The 22,145-nt window shown below is 38.0% G+C and overlaps 1 protein-coding gene across 8 annotated transcripts in view; it reads right to left on the minus strand.

The window, feature by feature from the left end:
• Nucleotides 1-22,145, minus strand: part of CFTR (CF transmembrane conductance regulator) — a 195,814-nt gene that overhangs the window by 152,956 nt on the left and 20,713 nt on the right. For 6 of the 8 annotated variants that reach the window (XR_003431917.1, XM_027102096.1, XM_027102097.1 and 3 more), the window contains exons 2-3: nucleotides 13,477-13,587; nucleotides 9,387-9,495 (exon numbers count right to left, since the gene is read on the minus strand). Coding sequence is in view for 5 of the 8 variants with exons in the window: in XM_027102096.1 (XP_026957897.1) it covers nucleotides 9,387-9,495; nucleotides 13,477-13,587 (220 nt within the window). In the remaining 3 variants the exon portion in view is untranslated. Of the gene's footprint in view, nucleotides 1-8,720; nucleotides 8,757-9,386; nucleotides 9,498-13,476; nucleotides 13,588-22,145 lie in introns of those variants that run through there. The other 2 variants (XM_027102100.1, XM_027102099.1) reach the window with 2 other exon arrangements.

Consider the following 22,145-nt stretch of genomic DNA (forward strand, 5'->3'; position numbering starts at 1 on the left):
ATGGACTTGAGGACACGGGGAGTGGGAAGTGTAAGCGGGGACGACGTGAGAGAGTGGCAGGGACATATATACACTGCCAGATGTAAAATAGATAGCTAGTGGGAAGTAGCTGTATGGCACAGGGAGATCAGTTCAGTGGTTTGTGACCACCTAGAGGGGTGGGAGAGGGAGGGTGGGAGGGAGACGCAAGAGGGAGGGGATATGGGGATATATATGTATACATATACCTGATTCACTTTGTTATACAGAAGAAACTAACACACCATTGTAAAGCAATTATACCCCAATAAAGATGTTAAAAAAATTTTTTTTTAATTTGAAAAAAAAAGAAACAAATGACAGGCTGAGGAAAATAGTCTCTCATAGATCAATAAGAATGAGCAAACACACCAAAATAAAAATAGACAAAGAATATGAAAAGGCAATTTGCACCCCACAAGAAATATGCATAATATATAAAAACAGTTTAAACTCACTAGGAACCAAAAGTAATGCAAATACAAATGATAATATACTGTTTTCCACATAGCAACTTGGAAACATTTTTTAAATGATAATAAGTATTGTTAATGAGGGCTGAATTTCATACTTCAGTATCAGGAAAGTAAATTAATACATCTTTTCTGGAAGGCAACTGGAAAATCTACTAAAATTTAGCTTTTAAAGAGATGTGCATTGAAGAATTATTTATGACAGTAAAATACTGGAGGCTACCTAAATATTCAACAATGAGGAACTAATAAACTATGGTACAGCCACATGAGTCATTAAACACTAAAATGATTAGGAAGAGAAATATCTAATGATATGAAAAGGCATTCACAAAACATTAAGAGGAGAAGTAGATTTATAACACATGTAAAGTAATGATCCACCTCCCTTCATTAAGTATATATTCTCACGGGAAAAAATTGGAAAGATAAACATCAAATTTATCAATCATTATCTGATTATTTTCATAATTATGAAAGAATATACTTATGACAACAAATAAATGATAAAAAGAAAACATGCATATAAAAAAATAGAACAGAGTAAACACACATGCAGGCATACACCCAGAATTTATCATAAAATACAAAGACTACTGGCTTATATACCAAAGCAAAGGCTTAAGATTCTGCCTTTGACAGGGTAAACAAGAGTGTCAAATTTTTGTTTATCTTGATACACTAGAGTCTTCTGGAAATTTTTGGCTTTATACAATTGGCTAAATGAAAAAATTTTCCATATTCAGCATAGAAAATGAAACCTATCCAATGCTCCAACTGTACGTAGTTTTTACAAAAATGTATGTATACCATACCACAGGGGTCTCCAACCCCCAGAACTAGGCCACACAGCAGGAGGTGAATGGCAGGCGAGTGAGCAAAGCTTCATCTGTATTTACAGCTGCTCCCCATCACTCGCGTTACCTCTTGAGCTCCGTCTCCTGTCAGATTATCGGCGGTATTAGATTCTCATCAGAGCAAGAACCCTACTGTGAACCACGCATACGAGCCATCTAGGTTGCACACTCCTTATGAGAATCTAATGCCTGATGATCTGAGGTGGAGCTGATGTGGTGATGCTAGCACTGGGCAGCGGCTGCAAATACAGATTATCATTAGCAGAGAGGTTTGACTGCACAGGGACCATAATAAATCAATGGCTTACAGACTCATATCAAAACCCTATCAGGGCTTCCCTGGTGGCGCAGTGGTTGGGAGTCCGCCTGCCGATGCAGGGGACACGGGTTTGTGCCCCGGTCCGGGAGGATCCCACATGCTGCGGAGCGGCTGGGCCCGTGAGCCATGGCCGCTGGGCCTGTGCGTCTGGAGCCTGTGCTCCACGGCGGGAGAGGCCGCAACAGTGAGAGGTCCACATACCACAAAAAAAAAAAAAAAAAAAAAAAAAAAACCCTATCAGTGAGTGGCAAGTGACAATTAAGCTGCATCTTATGGAGCAGACTGGACATAAGCAACACACGGGTGTCACTGTCTCCCACTGCCCCCAGATGGGACCATCTAGTAAGCTCAGGTCTCCCACTGATCCTGCATTATGGTGAGTTGTATAATTATTTCATTATATATTACAATGTAATAATAATAGAAATAAAATGCACAATAAATGTAATGCACTTGAATAATCCTGAAACCTTCCCCCCTCCCCCCAGTCCGTGGAAAAATTGTCTTCCACGAAACTGGTCCCTGGTCCCAAAAAGGTTGGGGACCGCTGCCATACCGAGAACAGGATCTCAAAAATATTGTTATAGTATCTGTCTACCCTGAATCGTGTTTTTAGATTCAGTGCCTAATTTAAAAGGTTTTGCTTTTGGTATTTTCCTTTGCGTGTTCACTGACTTATTAACTATTACCAGCAATGTCTTCACTAGAAATCTAAGCTCTATTCTTCATGTTGTGTAAGAAAACGATCCTAGACTTGCTGATACAGCAGCAAAAGTAGGTTTAATCCAGAAAATGCAATAATGGAAGACACGTTAAAATAATTTTAATTTCTGAAGTAATGCTTAGAATCTAGGTATCATTTTTAAACATTAGCAAAATATTTTCCTGTGCCCTATAAAAATGAAATTGGTACTTTAAGACTTGCTTATAGCTTATACAGAGAAACAAGTAAATGCAAATAATAGGAGTATTTGTGAAGGTAGGTAGAGATTGTATTTAATGATACAGTAACAGGTAACATTCATAAAGCACTTGCTATGTACCAGGATCTATTCTACATTCTTAACTTGTTTAATTCTCACAATAATTCTATGAAATATGTGCTATTATTGTCTCCATCTTACAATCAAAGAAACTGAGACAAAAAGAATTTAAATAACTTTCCCAGTATCAGACAGCTAGCAAGTGGTAAAACTAGGATTTGAACCAGATAGTTTGACTCCAGAGCCCCCCATCTTATTCATAACCTTAAATAGAAAAGACAGTGTTATAATATGACCTGGCAGTTGATCAATTCAAGCATTGTGACTAGTCAGTATCAACCTACCAAATAAAGTTACAATTTAATATCACCGTAATTTAAGATAAAGCCATTTCTCTAGGCCCCGTATCATAGACACATAATTTAAAAGGTAGAAGGGATCATAGAAACTATACACTTTCACCACATCACACTCATTAGTCACCATAGGATACTGGTTAACTACAAGAAGTAAAGAGGCACCATGTTCACACCAAGAATGAGGAAACTGGGCCCCCTCATATCTAGTTTAAGTTGAAAGTACAAGATCACAGACAATTCCTAACTTACAAATCGATTTTGTTCTAAAATTTCACACGTGAGAACAGACGCATTTTGCCCTAGATACAATATCCTACCAGACATGGTGTTGGATTCCTAGGTTCGCCTTCAAAAGCACATACAATGGTAAATGCTCTTGGAGCACCTCTGGGTTCAATAGTACTGTAAAAGCCTAACCAACCTGCATAACAATGATTTTACAGGAAGAGATGGATCATCTCCTCCATGCAGTCTTGGAAGAGAAACATAGTCCCTCCTAGCTATACCTTTGCCCTCTCCATGCACACAGTCATCTATCTACTTCTCTCCAGCAGAGTCTTGAGAGAGAGTGCCGGAGGAAGATACAGAAAGTTAACAGTTAACGTTGGGACACTGCAGTAAACCCTCAGCCACATTTAATCTCAGTGGGATTCTTTCACTTCTATTCAGGGGCTCTTTGACCATGATTAGTCCACCTACTTCTCTTTTCACAATAACTGTAACTTCTAACTAGGCTTTCTCTTCTTTCATGACCCTGTAAATCCTTGCTACTCAAAGCATGGTGCTAGGGCAAACAGGATCTTCACCAGGGAGCTTTTAGAAATGCAGAATCTCAGGTTCCACCCAAAATCTGCATTTTAGCCAGATGGGAGGGGGAAGTGGTTGATATGCATATAAAAGTTTGAGAAACACTGTCCTTCTGTCATTAAAGGACTTAATATTTATTTTTTTGTCTAAAATTTTTTTGATATTATCATTTTTAAAAAATCAAACTAAAAAATTCCACGTGTACCACCCCCTAATACCCTCACCTTAGATTCTAGCGAAAGTCAGATGCATTCAGTGATAACGTTCCTGCTTGTCTACCTCAGTCAGAATCACCCGGGGAACTTTAGCCCCGAGCTCATCCCAGACCAATTAAGTCACATTATCTTGGGTTGGGCTGCTGGTTACTCTAAAGTAAAAATTCTCTGTTTCAAAGAAATCTAAACCCCATGATTTTCCAAACCTGGAAACAGGAACTGGGTAGTACACTGTGGGGAGCACAGGAAGTACAGCATGTGTGTTATGGATGGGGGTTCTAGTAGAGGGTAGAAATATTCAGGATGTAGGGTGAGTGTAGGCAGTGTAGCATTCAAGTCCCTGCTGGGGTTAGAGAAGCAGCTAGATATGGGGGGATGTGAGAGGAAGCTGAGAAAAGAGGTCTTCATGACAGGCATCTAGAAAATTTGCTGGAGGTAGGTGACCTTAGGTGAAAGGGACAAAAGAAAGTCAAAGTGCCTAAGCCAGAGACTACCTGTGTGCAGAATTCCCCAAAACACTCTCTTAGTTAGCAGTATGCTTAAATTCAACACCTACCCAACGTGTCTGTCAAAACATAAGGGACAAAGATCTTTTGCAAGAGAGACTGTGGGACTTGAAAACTCCAACAGCCTAAGTCCTAAGACTTCTTTATGACTTTAAACTTCTTGGAGTTTAAGAAATTTAAATAATAAAAGTAGTTTGACTCAAGTTGCACTGACATTTATCTCAATTTGATGATGGAAATATGCCCAGAGCTGCCTAGGAGTCAAGAATATATTTGAGTGAATGCTTGTAAATTTCTTATCATAATAAAAGTATTGTGATAACCATATTCTCTCAGTAATCTGCCTACAGGACTCCCTTCCCTTGGCTTCCCTCTGACTGTCCTTAATTGACTTGCACACACAATTCTTCAAAGGCCAGTTTTTCCTTTATGCTGGGAGTCTTAAATGTTAAAGGCAATGTTATATCTGGCTGCTGAGTCAAATGGAGAAAAAACAAGTACACAGTTAATCATGAGAGGCCATAGCTAATACGATTTAAAATTACATCAGTACTGCAGAGACACAAACTCTTTCATGATGGCATTTCCTTTTTCTCTTAACCTTTCACAGTCAACAGCTTCTTTTTTTTTTTTTTTTTTGGCCACACCAGCATGGCATGTGGGATCTTAGTTCCCTGACCAGGGATCAAACCCGTGCCCACTGCAGTGGAAGCTCGGAGTTTTAACCACTGGACTGCCAGGAAAGTCCCAACAGCATATCTTATAGTACTTTTTCTATCAGTCCTGAAACCAATCAAATATTCTTTAGACCACAATGATCCTGGTTTAGAGGGATTAAGAACACACAGGATATCTTGATATATGTCCACCTTTTACCAAGAGTAGTGTTATAGCAACTTCAAGAATCCCTGCTCATTTAATGGAAATTAAAACATTACCAAGATGACACACACAGAAGAAAGAAGAACTCCCCAGAAAAAATACAATAAATACTAAGGCATTGGTATAAGTTGTTTAAAAGAATAGAGGTCTTATTATAACAGTGAAATTTTCTCCCCTTCTTTTCTTCCTGTAACAGACAGAAAGGATGAGGTAGAGAGATCAGATGCTCTGAAAAGCTTACACTCATCTTAATGACCACCATATAAGTTCTTAAAGACTTAGCCCCAGTTTTCAACGTTTTTACCACTTAAAACTGCACAGTGAGGCCGTGAAGCCTTTACTCTGTGACAAGGGTGAGAAACCCACAGCCTCACCACACCTGTGCCATTGCCAATGTTAATTTCCTCTCCATGCCTTCTCACCATACACATTTCAGCTGCTTTCCCCATCGGTTCTTTTCCTCACCCATTTTCTGCTGGTTATCAGTAGAAGTTGAGCTGATGGAAATCAACTTTGCCCTTTAAACATGCTGTCAGTTCCAGACCAGTGGCCCTGGGCTCAGCTTAGATCAGGACCACCACTCAGTCCCCTCAATCCCACCCCTGGGTAATTAATACACCAAGAAAGGCTTTAAGATTCCTTTTGCTGGGATATTTTTAAGCTTGAGAAGTTTAAGAATAAGTTAGTCCTTCTCCACATCCACTCCATTCTTCTACCCTTAATTTTTTCTATATGTTTGACTCTTAGCACTGCTGGCTCTTGGGTGGATTCCACACAGTTCCTTCCCAAGTATAAGTGGGAAGAGTCCAGTTGGTTCTCCTGTCCTGCCACCTGCTCTGAACTTTCTTCAGATTTGCCCCTGAGGTGACCCTGAGAGAATCTTCAACATTCAAGCTTTTAACCTATATCTCCTGAGCAGATGGCAAAGAAGCTCAGCAGACCCAAGACTGATTACTACAGTCACCATTCTATTGAGTACCCACATACAATCATTACAAATATAGTTACATAGCAATTATAATCTGATCTAATGCAAGGGTCATAGGTTTTGGAACCAAAGAGACCTGGCTATCACTCAAATTTACCACATGCGTAACGTTGGAAAAGTTACTTAGTTTCCTGCATCTCAATTTCCTTTTCTATATATTTGAGATACTAATGTCTGCTCCATGGAGTTGCTAGGAGAATGACCTAAAATAATCTGTATAAAGGGCTTAATGCTGAACCTGGAACAGATTAGGTACTCAATAAATATTAAACTATATCTTGTTTATTTTTTGATCTGTGTATACCAGACCAAAAATAAATTTTATAAATATGTTCATGTATCATCTAAATTTTCATGTTTAGGTGACTGCTTTGGTTCACATGAAACTTCTCTGCTGGTGGAATCTAGAGGAATAAATTATCTCACAAGTCAGGCTGAGCATAAAAGGGACTTAAGAATTCAGCCTCTCTCCCAGCTTCTACTCAGTTGTGCTTATGTTAACCGATGGAAGCAGCATGTGATGGAGAACATGAAGAGAAAATTTTGAGTTTCTATACAATCTTAGTTATGACATAACAATTATTTGAAATATCATTCACTTCAATCCAAGGATGACCTATTAAGAATGTTGCATTCTTGGGACTTCCCTGGTGGCGCAGTGGTTAAGAATCCGCCTGCCAATGCAGGGGACACGGGTTTGATCCCTGGACTGGGAAGATCCCACATGCCGGGGAGCAACTAAGCCCATGCACCACAACTACTGAGCCTGTGCTCTACAGCCCGCGAGCCACAAGTACTGAAGCCCGCATGTCTAGAGCCTGTGCTCTGCAACAAGAGAAGCCACCGCAATGAGAAGCCCACACATCGTAACGAAGAGTAGCCCCCTCTCACAGCAACTAGAGAAAGCCCACATGCAGCAACGAAGACCCAACACAGCCAAATAAATAAATAAATAAAATGGGTGACATAGATTATTGGCTATATTAGTACAATACTAGAAAAATAACTCAGTGCTGAACATATATTTTTTAAAAAAAGAATGTTGTATTCTTATATGCTATGGGCAGAGTAAACTGTACTTCTATACACTGATACAAATGCAGAGAGTATACTCATTAAGGCAAACAACAAAACATTTTAAAAAATTAAGTCAAATGGACCCAGAGCTATGGATAAAATTGTTCCCCCAAACTGGGACTTCCCTGGTTGATGCAGTGGTTAAGAATCTGCCTGCAAATGCAGGGGACACGGGTTCGATCCCTGGTCTAGGAAGATCCCACATGCCATGGAGCAACTAAGTACATGTGCCACAACTACTGACACCCGCGCGCCTAGAGCCCGTGCTCCGCAACAAGAGAAGCCACCGCAATGAGAGGCCCATGCACCGCAACGAAGAGTAGTCCCCGCTCGCCGCAGCTAGAGAAAGCCCGTGTACAGCAACGAAGACCCAACGCAGCCAAAAATTAAATAAAATAAAATAAATAAATAAAAAATTTTAAAAATTGTTTCCCAAAGCTCTAGGTGCTCTCATTAAGAAAAATCACCTGAAAGATATCTTAAAAGATAGTTAATTCTCCAGCTACCTTATTCATATTTACAGATAAAATATTTTCACCCCCAAACTGCTGCAGGTTTCTACAGAGATAGACAGATAAATAGACAGATAGATAGACAGATAGACGGACATCAATAGATAATTTCAAAAGCCAGAGCATTTCTCCCAGGAGGTAATCAAGAGCATTACAAAACGCTGGGGACCTAAATGTGGTCATCTTTGTCAAAATAAATGTGTAAATGTATTTATTTGCTGTGTATTAAGTACAAGTTCTTAAAGCAATGCAACTTGCATGGCATCTCTTCGGGAGACACTATGGCAACCCTCACTCCCAAAGGCATGAAGACCAATATAATTACAGCACAAATCCATTCAACTGGTACCTAACCTCCCAAAGCAAATATTGTGCACAGCCTTTACTTGAAGACTAAATAAGTTTTCAATTTGCCATCAGTTTTACAGGTTACAGTCAAGGATTCCGAATAATGCTCTGGTGAGGTAAAAAATAATGGATCAGAGTCATATTTGACAACAGCTGGGGAACATCCCAGACTGCACTTAAACACCATAAAGCCTGGGATCTTCACGCACTGAGCTCTCTTCACAATGAGGAAGACATAGGAGACTAAGAAAACATACTGCAGGAGTACCTCACTGCCATATTTTTAATTTTTGCTATTTTTTCTTGAAACAATTCAGCATGCAGATATGATTTCAAAATATTACAAACACTCATATATGCAATTGCTGAATTTTACCTAATTCTCCTCCTGACATTGTCTCCTGACTTTCTCCTGTTGAATACAGGAAAATAAAATCATCAGCAATCTCATATACCAGTAATATAATGTGATTTGGGATCATAACAGAAAATAACTTTTTAAAAGAAATTTATTTTACTGAACCCATTTGAAATTATAAATGGCCACCTGTGTTCCAGGACATCCTAGTTCCAATGCATTTTTTACTTGTCTCCACTAGAGTTTTAGTGGTTTCTTTGTATTCAGAGTTAGCCTTTTACCTGTGTATCAGATTACCCTAGTCCTTCTATAATCATAAAAATGAATATAGGGACTTCCCTGGTGACGCAGTGGTTAAGAATCCGCCTGCCAATGCAGGGGCCACGGGTTTGAGCCCTGGTCCAGGAAGATCCCACATGCCACGGAGCAACTAAGCCCATGCGCCACAACTACTGAGCCTGCGCTCCAGAGCCCACGAGCCACTACTACTGAGCCCACGTGCCACAGCTACTGAAGCCTATGCACCTAGAGCCCATGCACTGCAACAAGGAGTGGCCCCTGTTCGCCACAACTAGAGAAAGCCCACGTGCAGCAATGAAGACCCAACAAAGCCAAACATAAATAAATAAATAAAAATGAATATAATTATTTTACCCATAATGAACTTACAGATGAGATCCTTACCCCTAAATATAATATGATTCCATAGAACATAAATCTCCAGAAAAAGCATCGCCGAAGGGCATTAATGAGTTTGGGATTTTTCTTTGAGGCCAGTTCTCTATCCCATTCTCTGCAAAAGAATACAAAGTGGGATCAGTAAGTTGCATGTGCAAGTATCTGAGTTCTCTATTTCCCTTAACATAGTTTTATTCACACAAGTACATTCAAGGAAATTAACCCAAGTGACTAAAGAGACAAAACCTTGTGGGGACCTTCCAACACCAACGCTCAGGCAGATGTTTCGCAGAATTCAGTGCTCCGCCATATATCAATTTTCAAGGAGTTGACTTCATGAAAAGGTCACACTATACGTGTTAAAGAAAGGTTCTGGGCTTCTAAGAAGCAATGAATGCAAGAGGTGGACAAATAAAATATGACTCTTATGAATACACATTGCTGTGCTTAGAACAAGGTGAAAAATAAATACTTAATTTTTTCCCCTTCACCTCTTGATCTGTACCTGTTTAGAATTGTAGTGGATTTTACAAAATCTAACTGTCAAACCAAAAACAAGATGAAAAGTCAGGTGGATTTTTCTGTGATTTAACATTAGAAAAACTTGCTGTTTTTAAACGTAGGGGTATGAAACAAGTATCATCAACTTTGATTTTCAAATACTAAAGTCATTCTTTACAATAAACATCTTTGGAAAATTAGAACAGAATCATATTCTACATTTTCTGGCAGGAATAGAAATTAAATAAGTCTGAAAAATGGTTGGTGTCAAATAAATGTCTTTGTTTTCTTTTAAATACTATACATTCATCAGCCGATTATATTTACATTTTTGCCACTACTTTCTGTCCATAAAAACCCTCTTTCTCTTCCCAAGTGGATAAAATATATCCCTAAATGTTACCCTCATCTTCAGTTTTAAACTGTACAGAGGTGAAAAGTTTCACAGGAAAGAACTATATAAAGACTTTATATTTTATCAACAGCTATTCTCATTACTATCCATCTACCATTATTAGAGGTGGTTCTAAGTTACTCCAAAGGAAGACCACACAACTGAGATTTGAGGGCAGGTTTGGCAGTCATGGGCATTGTGCATGGACACTGGCTCCCCTGAGAAGCTTACTCTCTCTCATGCCTAATTACACTATGCCACCCATCTACCTGCTCACACTCTTCCCACTCTTCCACTCACACACAAGACTTGCCTCCCATCCATGTCATTTGGTGATTCACAACGGGGTAAGAAGCTAAATATGGAGACAGATTCTGCCTCTCTTTCAAAGGAAGAATGAGTCAGATGAGAAAGCCAGGAAGAGAGGTGGTACATAAACCAAAGAAATGGTTTCAAGTTGGGAAGAACTGGTCAACCCTGAAGTCATGGTAGGACGATGTCATTATATTTGACATTAAGAGACCTCTGGTGACCCTAGTCAAGGTCATTTTAGGAATATGGTAGACCCAGAAACCATATTTCAGGGAGCTGAGATGTAAAGGAAAAGAGAAGTAGAGAGACCAGGAGAGCACAGAGATATTATCTGTGGGGGGGTGGGGAATGAATGAGGTAGCGATCTGAGAGGAAGGCAAAGCTGGGGAATGTTTCAGTGGATGGGACTTGAACTACTGGACCCTGAGGGAAGGAATCAGCAATGAGAGTACATGGGGTAGTTCCCACAATAGACCCACTAAGCATTCCAAACACCGAGAGTTGAATCATAGTGGAAGAAATTTTATACTTATCAAGTTTGTAGCTTAGCTACAATCATGGAATGGATGTGCGATCTGCATACAGGAGTAATGCACAGGGTTCAAATCCACGGCCACAAACTGAGCCAGATGGGCCAAGGTACCTCAACCACATGGTAACCACCTAGGGCCTTCGTCACATATCATCTTTGAAATCTGTGGTCAGGGTCACTTTCCAAGGGTGCAGAGATACAAAGCACTATAAGTGATATTTCACTCTTTCAAAATACTTCAGTAAATTCTAAATAACAATTTTTACAAAAAAGAAATAACAGAGTGAAGAAGAGATACCCCCAAAAAGACAAAAATAATAAAGATAAAGTTTATGGACTTATGCCGGCACAGTGTTGGATTGAAACAAAATAGGTACATTTTAAACATTGAATTGATATGGAGACACAATGAAAACTGAGGAGAAAAAACTGTTAGGCCAGATAATCCTACAAATTCAGATTATGTCCTCTATTTGGCCATAAGTAAAAATAAATCTGGAGTATGCAGGTTTTGATTAATCTAGTCCTACTCTGATTAATCTTTCCCTCAGCATCCATTTAGAACTTAGATGTTCATTAACTACTATATTATTTTGAACTTGCTGATATACCTACAATATACTATGTTTATATATTTTATCTCTGCAGAAGTGTTACAGGTTTTTACATAATGCTAGCCATTTCACATTCAATCATCATTCATTCATTCAACAAATATTTACTGAGCACCTACTACAGTCAGCCCTTCATGTCTGCGGGTTCCTCATCCTCAGATTCAACCAACTGGGGATGGAAAATACTCACCAAAATAAATTCCAGAAAGTTCCAAACAGGAAAACTTGGATTTGTCATGTGCCAGCAACAATTTACATAGCATTTACATTTTATTACGTATCATAAGTAATCTAGAGATGATTTAAAATATACAAAAGGATATGTGTAGGTTATACGCATTTTGTATAAGGGACTTGAGCATCCATAGATTTTTATATCCAGGGGGAATCTAGCAAGGGACAACTGTATATACCAGACCCTATTCTAGACCCTATTCCAGGCACATCATAAACTGAACAAATCAAACAAAAACAAAACAAAAAAAATATATCCCTGCCCTCATGGCACGTACACACACTAAGTACTCGACATTAGGAGCTGGACCTTGAACTTGGAAATGTGAAGCTGCTACTCCCACTAGCCTAATTCTTTGAATAAAATCAAGAAGAAGTAAGGCTGAATATCTTGTCTTGAAATTTCAAAAGAAATTCAATGAATTTCATGAAAATAAGGTAAACAAATTGCAAATCTACTCAACTATTTTATTTTGGTGCAGTAAAAAGTAGCTACTTCTTTTTCTTTTTCCTGTCAACTCCCTCTCCCCTTTCCCCTTCATCTGGTATCAGACCCTGTACTGCTGGCACAAGACCCAGTCTAGCTCATTCATAGATTGTTGTTGGTCCAAGGAGTGAGCTTGTGACTCAAAACTTTCTGGGATTTTTCACATTTGGCCACAGAGAAAGGACTCTTTCCTCTGTGGTCTATAAAAATGTGAGCAAAGAGTTCTGAGGACCCACTCCATGGAGGAAGCTGGTCTGAGAGAATAAAACCAGTCCCTGGTTCCACTGAGTCCCTAAGGCCAATTCTCTACCTAGGCCTTCACACAGGTTGACTACATGAACCAATGAATTCCCTCTTAAATAAATTCTCTGGCAACCAAAAGGATTATAACCAGTACTCTTAGAAAGGGAGACTTCTTTACAACGGGAAACACTGTTCCTGGCGGGGCCAGGAGTATAGACCTGGGTTTGAACCACAGCTCAATCAATTATTAGCTGGAAAATTACATCATCTCTCTGAGCCTCAGTTTGCTCTTCTGTAAGAAAGAGATAATGATGCTTTCCTTCCAGAGTGGCTGAGAGGAGATATTACACCTGGCATTCAAAATATACTCAAAAATATGAAATTTTTACATTTCTTTGACATCCAACAGCCTTTACCCTAAGATTTCCAAGTATGTACATTTGTATTCACACATTTAGATTTTGGAGGCAAATGTACACAACTTGCTTCATAAAGATGTGATTCCAGTCTTCACAGAATCCACGTAATAGTCTTCAAAGACAGGTAGCTTCTCAGAATTCAAATATGTGTTTTTCCAAAAAAGGTCCTATCTCAGGAAAATGGTTTTTCTTCTTTCATCCTTTCATTGTTTAATTCTTAACTAATCAAGACTTCATCAAGAAAATAGGATGTTCCTATTATAAGTATGCCATTTTAAGAATTAAACCCTCTAATGTCAGTTCTCTAGTCTCTAAATAATATTAATTTCTCTCTTCAATAAACAATGTGTATGAACATACCTTTCCAATTTTTCAGATAGATTGTCAGCAGAATCAGAAGAAGAGATATGGTATATGTCTGACAATTCCAGGCGCTTTCTGTACCCTTTCCTCAAAATTGGTCTGGTCCAGCTAAAATAAAGAGAGGAGAGACAGATATAAATGTTAACTTGATTTGATCTCCAATGTAGACTTGGAATCGGATACAGTTTCAAATTTTATAGCATGTGGAAAATGGTGGTAGTGCATAAATACGAGAATAAAATAAGTCAACTTATATAAGTGCCAGGGAGTCATATCTTACAGAACACAACTATATAAAACATCATCACCTCTGAACTGATGTGACTATAGCTTTGTCTAAAAGGATGGGGGATGACGGTAGAATCATCATCTTTCCCAGAGGAAAAAAAACAAACTGCTAAACATTCTATACTAAAAGTATTCTTCAAGAAAAAAAAAGAAGAAAATTCCCCAAAATAACCAGATACTAGGAGTTTATAGTTTGCTGAAGTCCACTCTCTACCACTTCAAATACAAAATGATCTGTGAATAAGAAGACAGACCCTCAAACAACACCCTTATATAATTTTGTTAACCATAGCTCACAGTACTCAGCAATGAGCTATTTGTTGAATGAACTGACTGTAGCTGGAGTATCAATTTGTTGACTTAATCATCACCGCTGAATGAGGGTGGGGATCATAATTTTATGTTTTGTCTCCTCACCCCATAGCAGTTACGCACATCTGCCCTCTAGGCATCTAATAAATAACAATTTATGATGGAAGCTAGGGAAGCTGGCATAGTAAATACTTATGCAGGATACTCCAGTTATTTTCAAATACATTGTTTCTAACTACTGTGAATAAGGAAAAATAATCATCACAGAGATAAGAAAATCTAAAAAGAAGTCAAAGACAAGGGAAAACAAAGAGGAAGGAGAAAGGGGCAGGAGAATTGTAAAACAAAGAAATCACGTACAAAGAGAAACTTCTAAATGAAATTTGAGCAAATGAGACCTTTCTCATGTGAAATTTCATATATTTATTTTTTTAACATCTTTATTGGAGTATAATTGCTTTACAATGGTGTGTTAGTTTCTGCTTTATAACAAAGTGAATCAGCTGTACATATACATATATCCCCACATCTCCTCCCTCTTGCGTCTCCCTCCCACCCTCCCTACCCCACCCCTCTAGGTGGTCACAAAGCACCAAGCTGATCTCCCTGTGCTATGTGTCATATATTTATTAAAGAAAGGAATTGAACTTGGAATCAGTGATTCCCAACATATGCTTTTACCCTTACCATCTTTCTTTTCTTCAGAGAGTCCTAAAATTTGGTGTCATTGAGACGTTGGTAATACATCAAAATTCATGTTACCCACCAAAAATCAATAGGGAGTGTTTTAGCAATATCTGAGAAGCAAAATAAACTTATACTAGGAAAATTATTCTAGCAAAGCCATTCAGAATAAAAAGAGGAAATGCTATGCCAAATGCAAACATTTTGACATTGTTTCAGGGCAAAACTTTGCAGAAGGCTCTCATGTCCACCTTCACCACTCCCACCCCAAGAGTCCAGATTCTTGTTTACACTTCCCTTGTCTCCACCTTCTTCAGTCAGCCACTGCCCTGTGTTCCTGATGTCTCTACAACTTGTCCTTCCTTAAAATTTACCTGAATTAAGACCCAGCTCAAGGACTTTGCTGGTGGTCCAGCAGTTAAGACTCCACCCTCCCAATGCAGAGGGCCCAGGTTCGATCTCTGGTCAGGGAACTAGACCCCACATGCCGCAACTAAAGACCCTGCATGCTGCAATTAAAGATCCAGCATGCCACAACTAAGACCCGGCACAGCCAAATAAATAAATAAATATTTTTTTAAAAAAAGACCCTGCTCAAAGGCTCAGTAGTTTCACCAACCATTTCTGACCAAGATATCAACGAGTGACAATGGTTTAATATGTCAGTTTCTTCCATTAACTTGCAATATTTGCATCTTAACAAGAGCCTTCAAACTTCAGCAAAGGGTGATAATTGTTTTATCTTTATTGCCCAGTGTGATCCATGGGTAATTTCTCCTGGAGAGCAAGAATGAAAATAGTTAAGGACAGTCTGAACACAGCAGTTAAAGAAGTGCTGTGATCATGCAGCATCTGCATTGGGCATCGTCTGTGAGAGTGCTGGCACACCTGCCTGGCACTCACAATCTAGTAGCCAACATAAGCACTTTGGAAGCACATTTGCCAATACAGGGGGCAGCAAGGGTGTGAAAAATCTGGGACAGCAATTTAGGATATAAACTCCATTCTGTTGGTTATAAGCCTTTGTAAACTTAAGAAGTGAAAAGGTGAAGCAAGTGTTTACTACTAATAAAAAAATTATGTGTATATAGCACTTTCACAAACACTAGCATATTGTGATTTTCATTGGAAAGTCTTGATAGGTAGGTAGAACAAGAAGAGATCATTGCCCTACTATAAGGATAAAGAAATGGAGGCTCAAAGATGTTAAATTTGTCCGTTACTAAATGCCACAAACTAGATTTTTACCACATTCTTCTGATGTTATTTTTTCCTTTACCATGTTCAGCTCTTATGTTTAGGAAAATTAAACTTGGTGGGTTATTCTAGACATAGTGCTGGAACACGGGTCTGGAAGCAGGGAGACCAGAAGCTAGCAGACTGCAGGCAGTAGTGTGGTGTCGTGTACTGACAAATCTTTAACCATGCCTTCTCCAGGAAAACAAAAAACAAAAAGTGACTCATGGTATTTGCCAATTTCTGTGGTGTAAATACTCCCACCATGACCAGTTTCAAGTCACCAAATGTGAAGTCACTGAACACAGAGTTGGGAAGAGAAACACAGCTGCATATTATAAGATAGTGTGATTACCATTCAGATACAATCAACATAACCTCAATACATAGATAATAATTATGTAGTGATAACTTTTCAATTATTACCTTTGTTTTAATATAATTTATTTAATTGTAAGTGTAAATCAATTAATTTTTAATACTAGTTGTACTTAACAACCAGCTCACAAAGTTCCTGAAAATTTAACAATCAGCTCAGCCAGAAAGGGCCAACAGCAAGAGATCACTGACTGCCAGATGGTTGACAGACTCAGAACAAGGGTAATAGCATTGAGAATGGAAAGGAAGGGGCCTATGGAAAATTTAGAAGAGAAAAATATACTCCATGTATTAATAAACCTTTCATTTTCAGTATGTTTGAAATTGTTAAAATATGAAACTAAATTTATAAATAAAGAGAAGTTCACTATCTGTAAATATTACAATACCAAAGACATTTTCAGGAAATTTAAAAACAAATCTTTTCTTTCTTTTAAAAAATAAATAAACAGGGGCTTCCTTGGTGGCGCAGTGGTTGAGAGTCCGCCTGCCGATGCAGGGGACACGGGTTCGTGCCCCGGTCCGGGAAGATCCCACATGCTGCGGAGCGGCTGGGCCCGTGGGCCATGGCCGCTGAGCCTGCGCGTCCGGAGCCTGTGCTCCGCAACGGGAGAGGCCACAACAGTGAGAGGCCCGCGCAAGAAAAAAAAAAAAAAAAACTAAATAAACATACATCTTTTGGTCCATATCTAAGACCTGATCACCGTTTCCATTAATGAGTTTCTAGCTCATTTTTAAAATACTTTAAGTAACACCTACATTTATAAAAAGCTTCCTGCGTTATCCATGCCCATTTTAATATATACGTTATACCAAGGCATCTAGTTTTGATTATCAAGAGTTCCACAGCCCAGCATCATCAAATCAAACATATTCAGTAGTATTAAAAGTTAGCCATTTATAATTATTAATATAATTTAGTGTTTCTGACAGATTCACTACAGTAAACCTATATTTGTAATCTGAAATAGAAACGACTTAAGGTAAATTATGAGAACTAAAATCAATTAACCTTAGGCTGCCTGGCAATCACCAGAGTTATCTGAAAGAATTTATTTCGTGAGATTAAACCTAAAAGAAAATTGAATGAAATTTCTGCCCTATCAAGGAGGTCTCCATGACTACCTCAAGCCAGTCACAGAAATACAAAAAAAAAAACCCAAAACAAACAAAAAACTCCCCAGGTATCTACACTTAGACATTCACTGAAATATTAGTTACTGTAAAACTCCAGCCACCGCTTTTTTTGAATGAGCTTGAGTATGTTAAACATACTTGGATAGAATTTAGAAATGCCGACTCAGGATTTCTACTTCAGCATTTCTTCCATTAAATATTAATGAGTACCCAGGTGTTTCATTAGCAAGGCAGGTACACCTGGAATAACCAAAAGCAATAAACACTATTCTTCCTCCTTATCCTCAAATTTGCTCCCACCCACCCTTCCTCTCACCTCTAACTGATCTTACCCTTCTCCTTCATTCATAACCTGTCACTGTATATTGAAAATGGCCTTATAAATTGATCTATTTAGAAACTGTGACAGTTTCCAAAGTTCTCGTTATTTCTAACAGAAACTAGCTAATCATTAATTACAAGGTAGCAGACAGAGATCCTTAAGATATATAGTTCTTTATAACCTAAAGTTTTGGGACTTCCCTGGTAGCGCAGTGGTTAAGAATCCACCCACCAATGCAGGGGACACGGGTTCGAGCCCTGGTCCGCGAAGATCCCACATGCCGTGGAGCAACTAAGCCCGTCTGCCACAACTACTGAGCCCGCGAGCCACGACTACTGAAGCCCGCGTGCCTAGAGCCCATGCTCTGCAACAAGAGAAGCCACCGCTCACAGCAACGAGAGAAAGCCCGCATGCAGCAATGAAGACCCAATGCAGCAAAAAATAATAATAATAAATAAATAAATTTATTATATATATATATATATCCTGAAGTTTTCAACGAACTTAAAAAAAGTCTGGTACCCAGACACACTGTGCACTTAACGATAAGAGTCTTCAGGTTTTATTAAGGAAAAATGCTATCACTTGATTTTTTAAAATATATACACACACATACACACCATGAAACTGTATTTAGTTTTTCTTAGGACAAAATTTCCGATTTCTACATAAATTTAGAGTGACTTGTAATTCCTTATGATGAAAAGACTTTTCCAATTATAGACACTATTAAAGCTTTGATTTTCATGAAACCTATCCCCGTTAAAACCACATAATTAAAGCTTATAATCATTTTTCCATTTGACATTTGGCTTTTATTAATCCAACAGAGGCATCTGACATTTTCATCTGCTAGAATTTAAGATGAAGGTCAGGTATCAGATCTTTTCAGTTTCAGATGATTTTGTTTGTATAAAACAATCATGCCTCCGCATTATTTAACATTACTTTTGATTTAACTAGCCAGATAAAATGAAATGAAATAGCAAATTCAAACCCATGGCTGCATGACACATCTCCTAAATACTGACAAACGGATACACTCAAATGACTCAGCCTTTTTCCTTTTTGGATGAAATAACACTTGAGGAACTAAGTAGAAATTACTCTAAACTGCTTAGTATGGACAAAATTAAATACGCTAGAGGTTTTCTCATCATCCAATATATTTACCATGAGTTTGAAATAGCCCAAATAAGCTGGATAGTCCTAACTAAAGAAAACGGTGAAGTTCAGGCTGAGGAAAGAGGGGGAATCATTTGAACAGACCGTAACAACAAACCTCAAATTCCTGCAGCATACTCTGCCAGTTTGCTTTAGGTTTTTTGATAAATGGCTATGATGGGAAGAATTGATTTGAGACCAGAAGTCATTTCATCTCTAAAAGGATGTTTCTTTTCTAATTCACATAAATAACACTTCAAATGTCACAGTTATTTTATCAACTTAGATCTGGTGTTATCTTATAGTTGGATATGTTTTTTCTCAATGAATTTTAGTAAAATTAAAACTTGAGAAAGTAGTGGCATCTAGCTCTCAAAAGTCCTGTATAAAACTTGTAGGCTTCAAGAATGCACCCCAAAGTCACAGCACTGGGGTGAGGGTCAAGTCGGTGAGCCTCTGTCCTCTCATCCCACAAGGTAATTAAACAGGGTTTGCTGCTTACCCATAAAATGGTAAATTTATAATAAATAACCACTTTAGTCAGCTCAATCACCTTTTTGCTTGCTAAAGATGAGCTATTTTTGTGTTTGAGAGTTAATTTCTCATGAGGCTCCTAGTTTACCAAGAGGACAGTAGAAGTTCTTTTTCTTTCTGTAGATGAGTAAACAGTAAATGTAGTCAATGAATTTTAGAAGATTTGGAAAGATAATTATTTGCTGCTCAACAAAACACTACAAACCAATTCTGAAAAACCTTCCGGAGGCCCAGAAATTAAAACCATAACATAAATTACTTTAACTTCATGCTTAATGAACCTAAACATTAAATAGGAAATCGATCTGCCCATTTTAAAAGATGCTCCCAAATATAAATGTATTTGGAATGTAAGCATATTAAGAAAACTTCAGGAAAGATATTTTCTTTTTTGCTTATCTATATTCAGTAATGTTTAACTATGAGCATGTATAACTTTGGAAATAAGGAGGAAGTTCTTTTTAATTAAAGAAGAAGTTACATATTATAATTAGTACTTGCTATGGCTAGCTATGCACATAAACTTTCTAGTCAAATATGTTTTAACTCCATGATTTTCATATAATGCTCACTATTAATTTTCATTTCCCATAAAGCTGCTTTCTTTTCTTTCCTGATATGATTGTCTGAGGTAAAACTTTATAATGAAGACTACAAAACTCCAGTCACCTAACTTCTACTGCAAATCTGTTACTGGAAAAACTGAATTAGTGATTTTAAGAAAACTCTAGGTATTAACTCTGTCATTTTCCAGTCATGTGACCTTGGAAATAGCTTTTCTTAAGCTCTCTCAGCTGCAGCTCCTGCTGGAAATAATTACTATGACTACCTGGTTTTCATGGGGGCAAAATTCAATGTTGTCTATAAAATATTACAGCTGTACGTTATTGCGTTGCTTCTTCATAGAAACTATTTGGCTTTAGTTTAATTTTCAGAGCACTAGAGTTTATTATTATTGTAATTATAACAAAAGTACTAGCTAACCTTAATAGACTATTCCTATAACTCTCTAAAATTCTAAGTATTTCACATACGTTATTTCATCTGATCCCCACTACAATTCAAGAGAGAAGCCCTAATATTATCTCCATCTTACAGATGAGTAACTGAGGCTGAGGGAGCTTAAATAGTTTATCCAAGGCAGAGTTAGAATTTCAAAACAGGACAGTGATAGCAAAGCCTACACTTGTACCAAATTTGCCATATTAGGACTAATTTTAGAAGAAGAGAAAAAAAAGCACACAGATAAGTATAATATGAAAAGCATAAGCAACAATAGAAAAAATAGATAAATTTGACATCATCAAATTATAAAACTTGGGCTTCCCTGGTGGTGCAGTGGTTGAGAATCTGCCTTTAATGCAGGGGACATGGGTTCGAGCCCTGGTCTGGGAAGATCCCACATGCCGCAGAGCAACTAGGCCCATGAGCCACAACTGCTGAGCCTGCGCGTCTGGAGCCTGTGCTCCACAACAAGAGAGGCCGCGATAGTGAGAGGCCTGCGCACCACGATGAAGAGTGGCCCCCACTTGCTGCAACTAGAGGAAGCCCTCACACAGAAACAAAGACCCAATATAGCCAAAAATAAATATAAATTAATTAATTTAAAAAAATTATAAAACTTTTATGCCTCCAAGCAGACCATCAATAAAGTAGAAAAAATAACCCAGAGAATGGGAGAAAATTTTTGCAAATCATATATCTGATAAGAGACCTGTATCTGGAACATACAAGGGACTCTTACAACTCAGTAATAAAAAGACAACCCAATTTAGAAATTGGCAAAGGATCTGAATAAACATTTCTCCAAAGAAGATATACAAACACCCCAAAACATATGAAAAGATGTTCAACCTCATTAGCCATTAGAGAAATGCAAATCAAAACCACAGTGAGATTCTACTACACACCCACTAGAAAGGCTAAATAAAAAAGACAGGTAACGATAAGTGTTGACATAGATGTGGAAAATAATATTAGAGCCCTTATACCCTGCTGGTGGGGAGGTAAAATTATGCAGCCACTTTGGAAAACAATCTGAAACAAAATATTAAACAGAAAGTTACCATATGACCCAGCAATTCCACTCCTTGGTGTATGCTCAAGAGAAATGAAAATATGTGTCCACATGAAAACTTGTACACAAGTGTTTATAACAGCATTTTTTATAATAAGCAAAAATGTAGAAACAATCCAAATATCTACCAACTGCTGAATGGATAAATGTATAATCCTACAACTTGAATATTGTTTAGCGATAAAAAAGAATGACATACTGATGCATGCTACAACTTGGATGAATCTTGAAAACACTGTGCTAAGTGAAAGAAGCTAGTCACAGAAGACCACACTGTTTCTTTTATATGTAATGTCCAGAACTGGCACACCTACGGAGAAAATGGATTAGTAGTTGTCCAGGGTGGGGATGAAGGAGGGAATGGGGAATGATTGCTTATGGGTATGGAATTTCTTTTTGGGGTGATGCAAGTGTTCTAAAATTGGTTGTAGTGATAGTTACACATCTCATATACTTTAAGTAGGTAAATTTTTTGGTATGTGAATTATATCTTTAAAAAGCTGGTATTAAGACAAACAGCATAAAGAAATCAAT

This window comes from Aethalodelphis obliquidens, unplaced genomic scaffold, assembly GCF_003676395.1.
Source record: "Aethalodelphis obliquidens isolate GAN/ISIS:26980383/991018 unplaced genomic scaffold, ASM367639v1 scaffold5, whole genome shotgun sequence".
NCBI classification, from domain to species: Eukaryota; Metazoa; Chordata; class Mammalia; order Artiodactyla; family Delphinidae; genus Aethalodelphis; species Aethalodelphis obliquidens.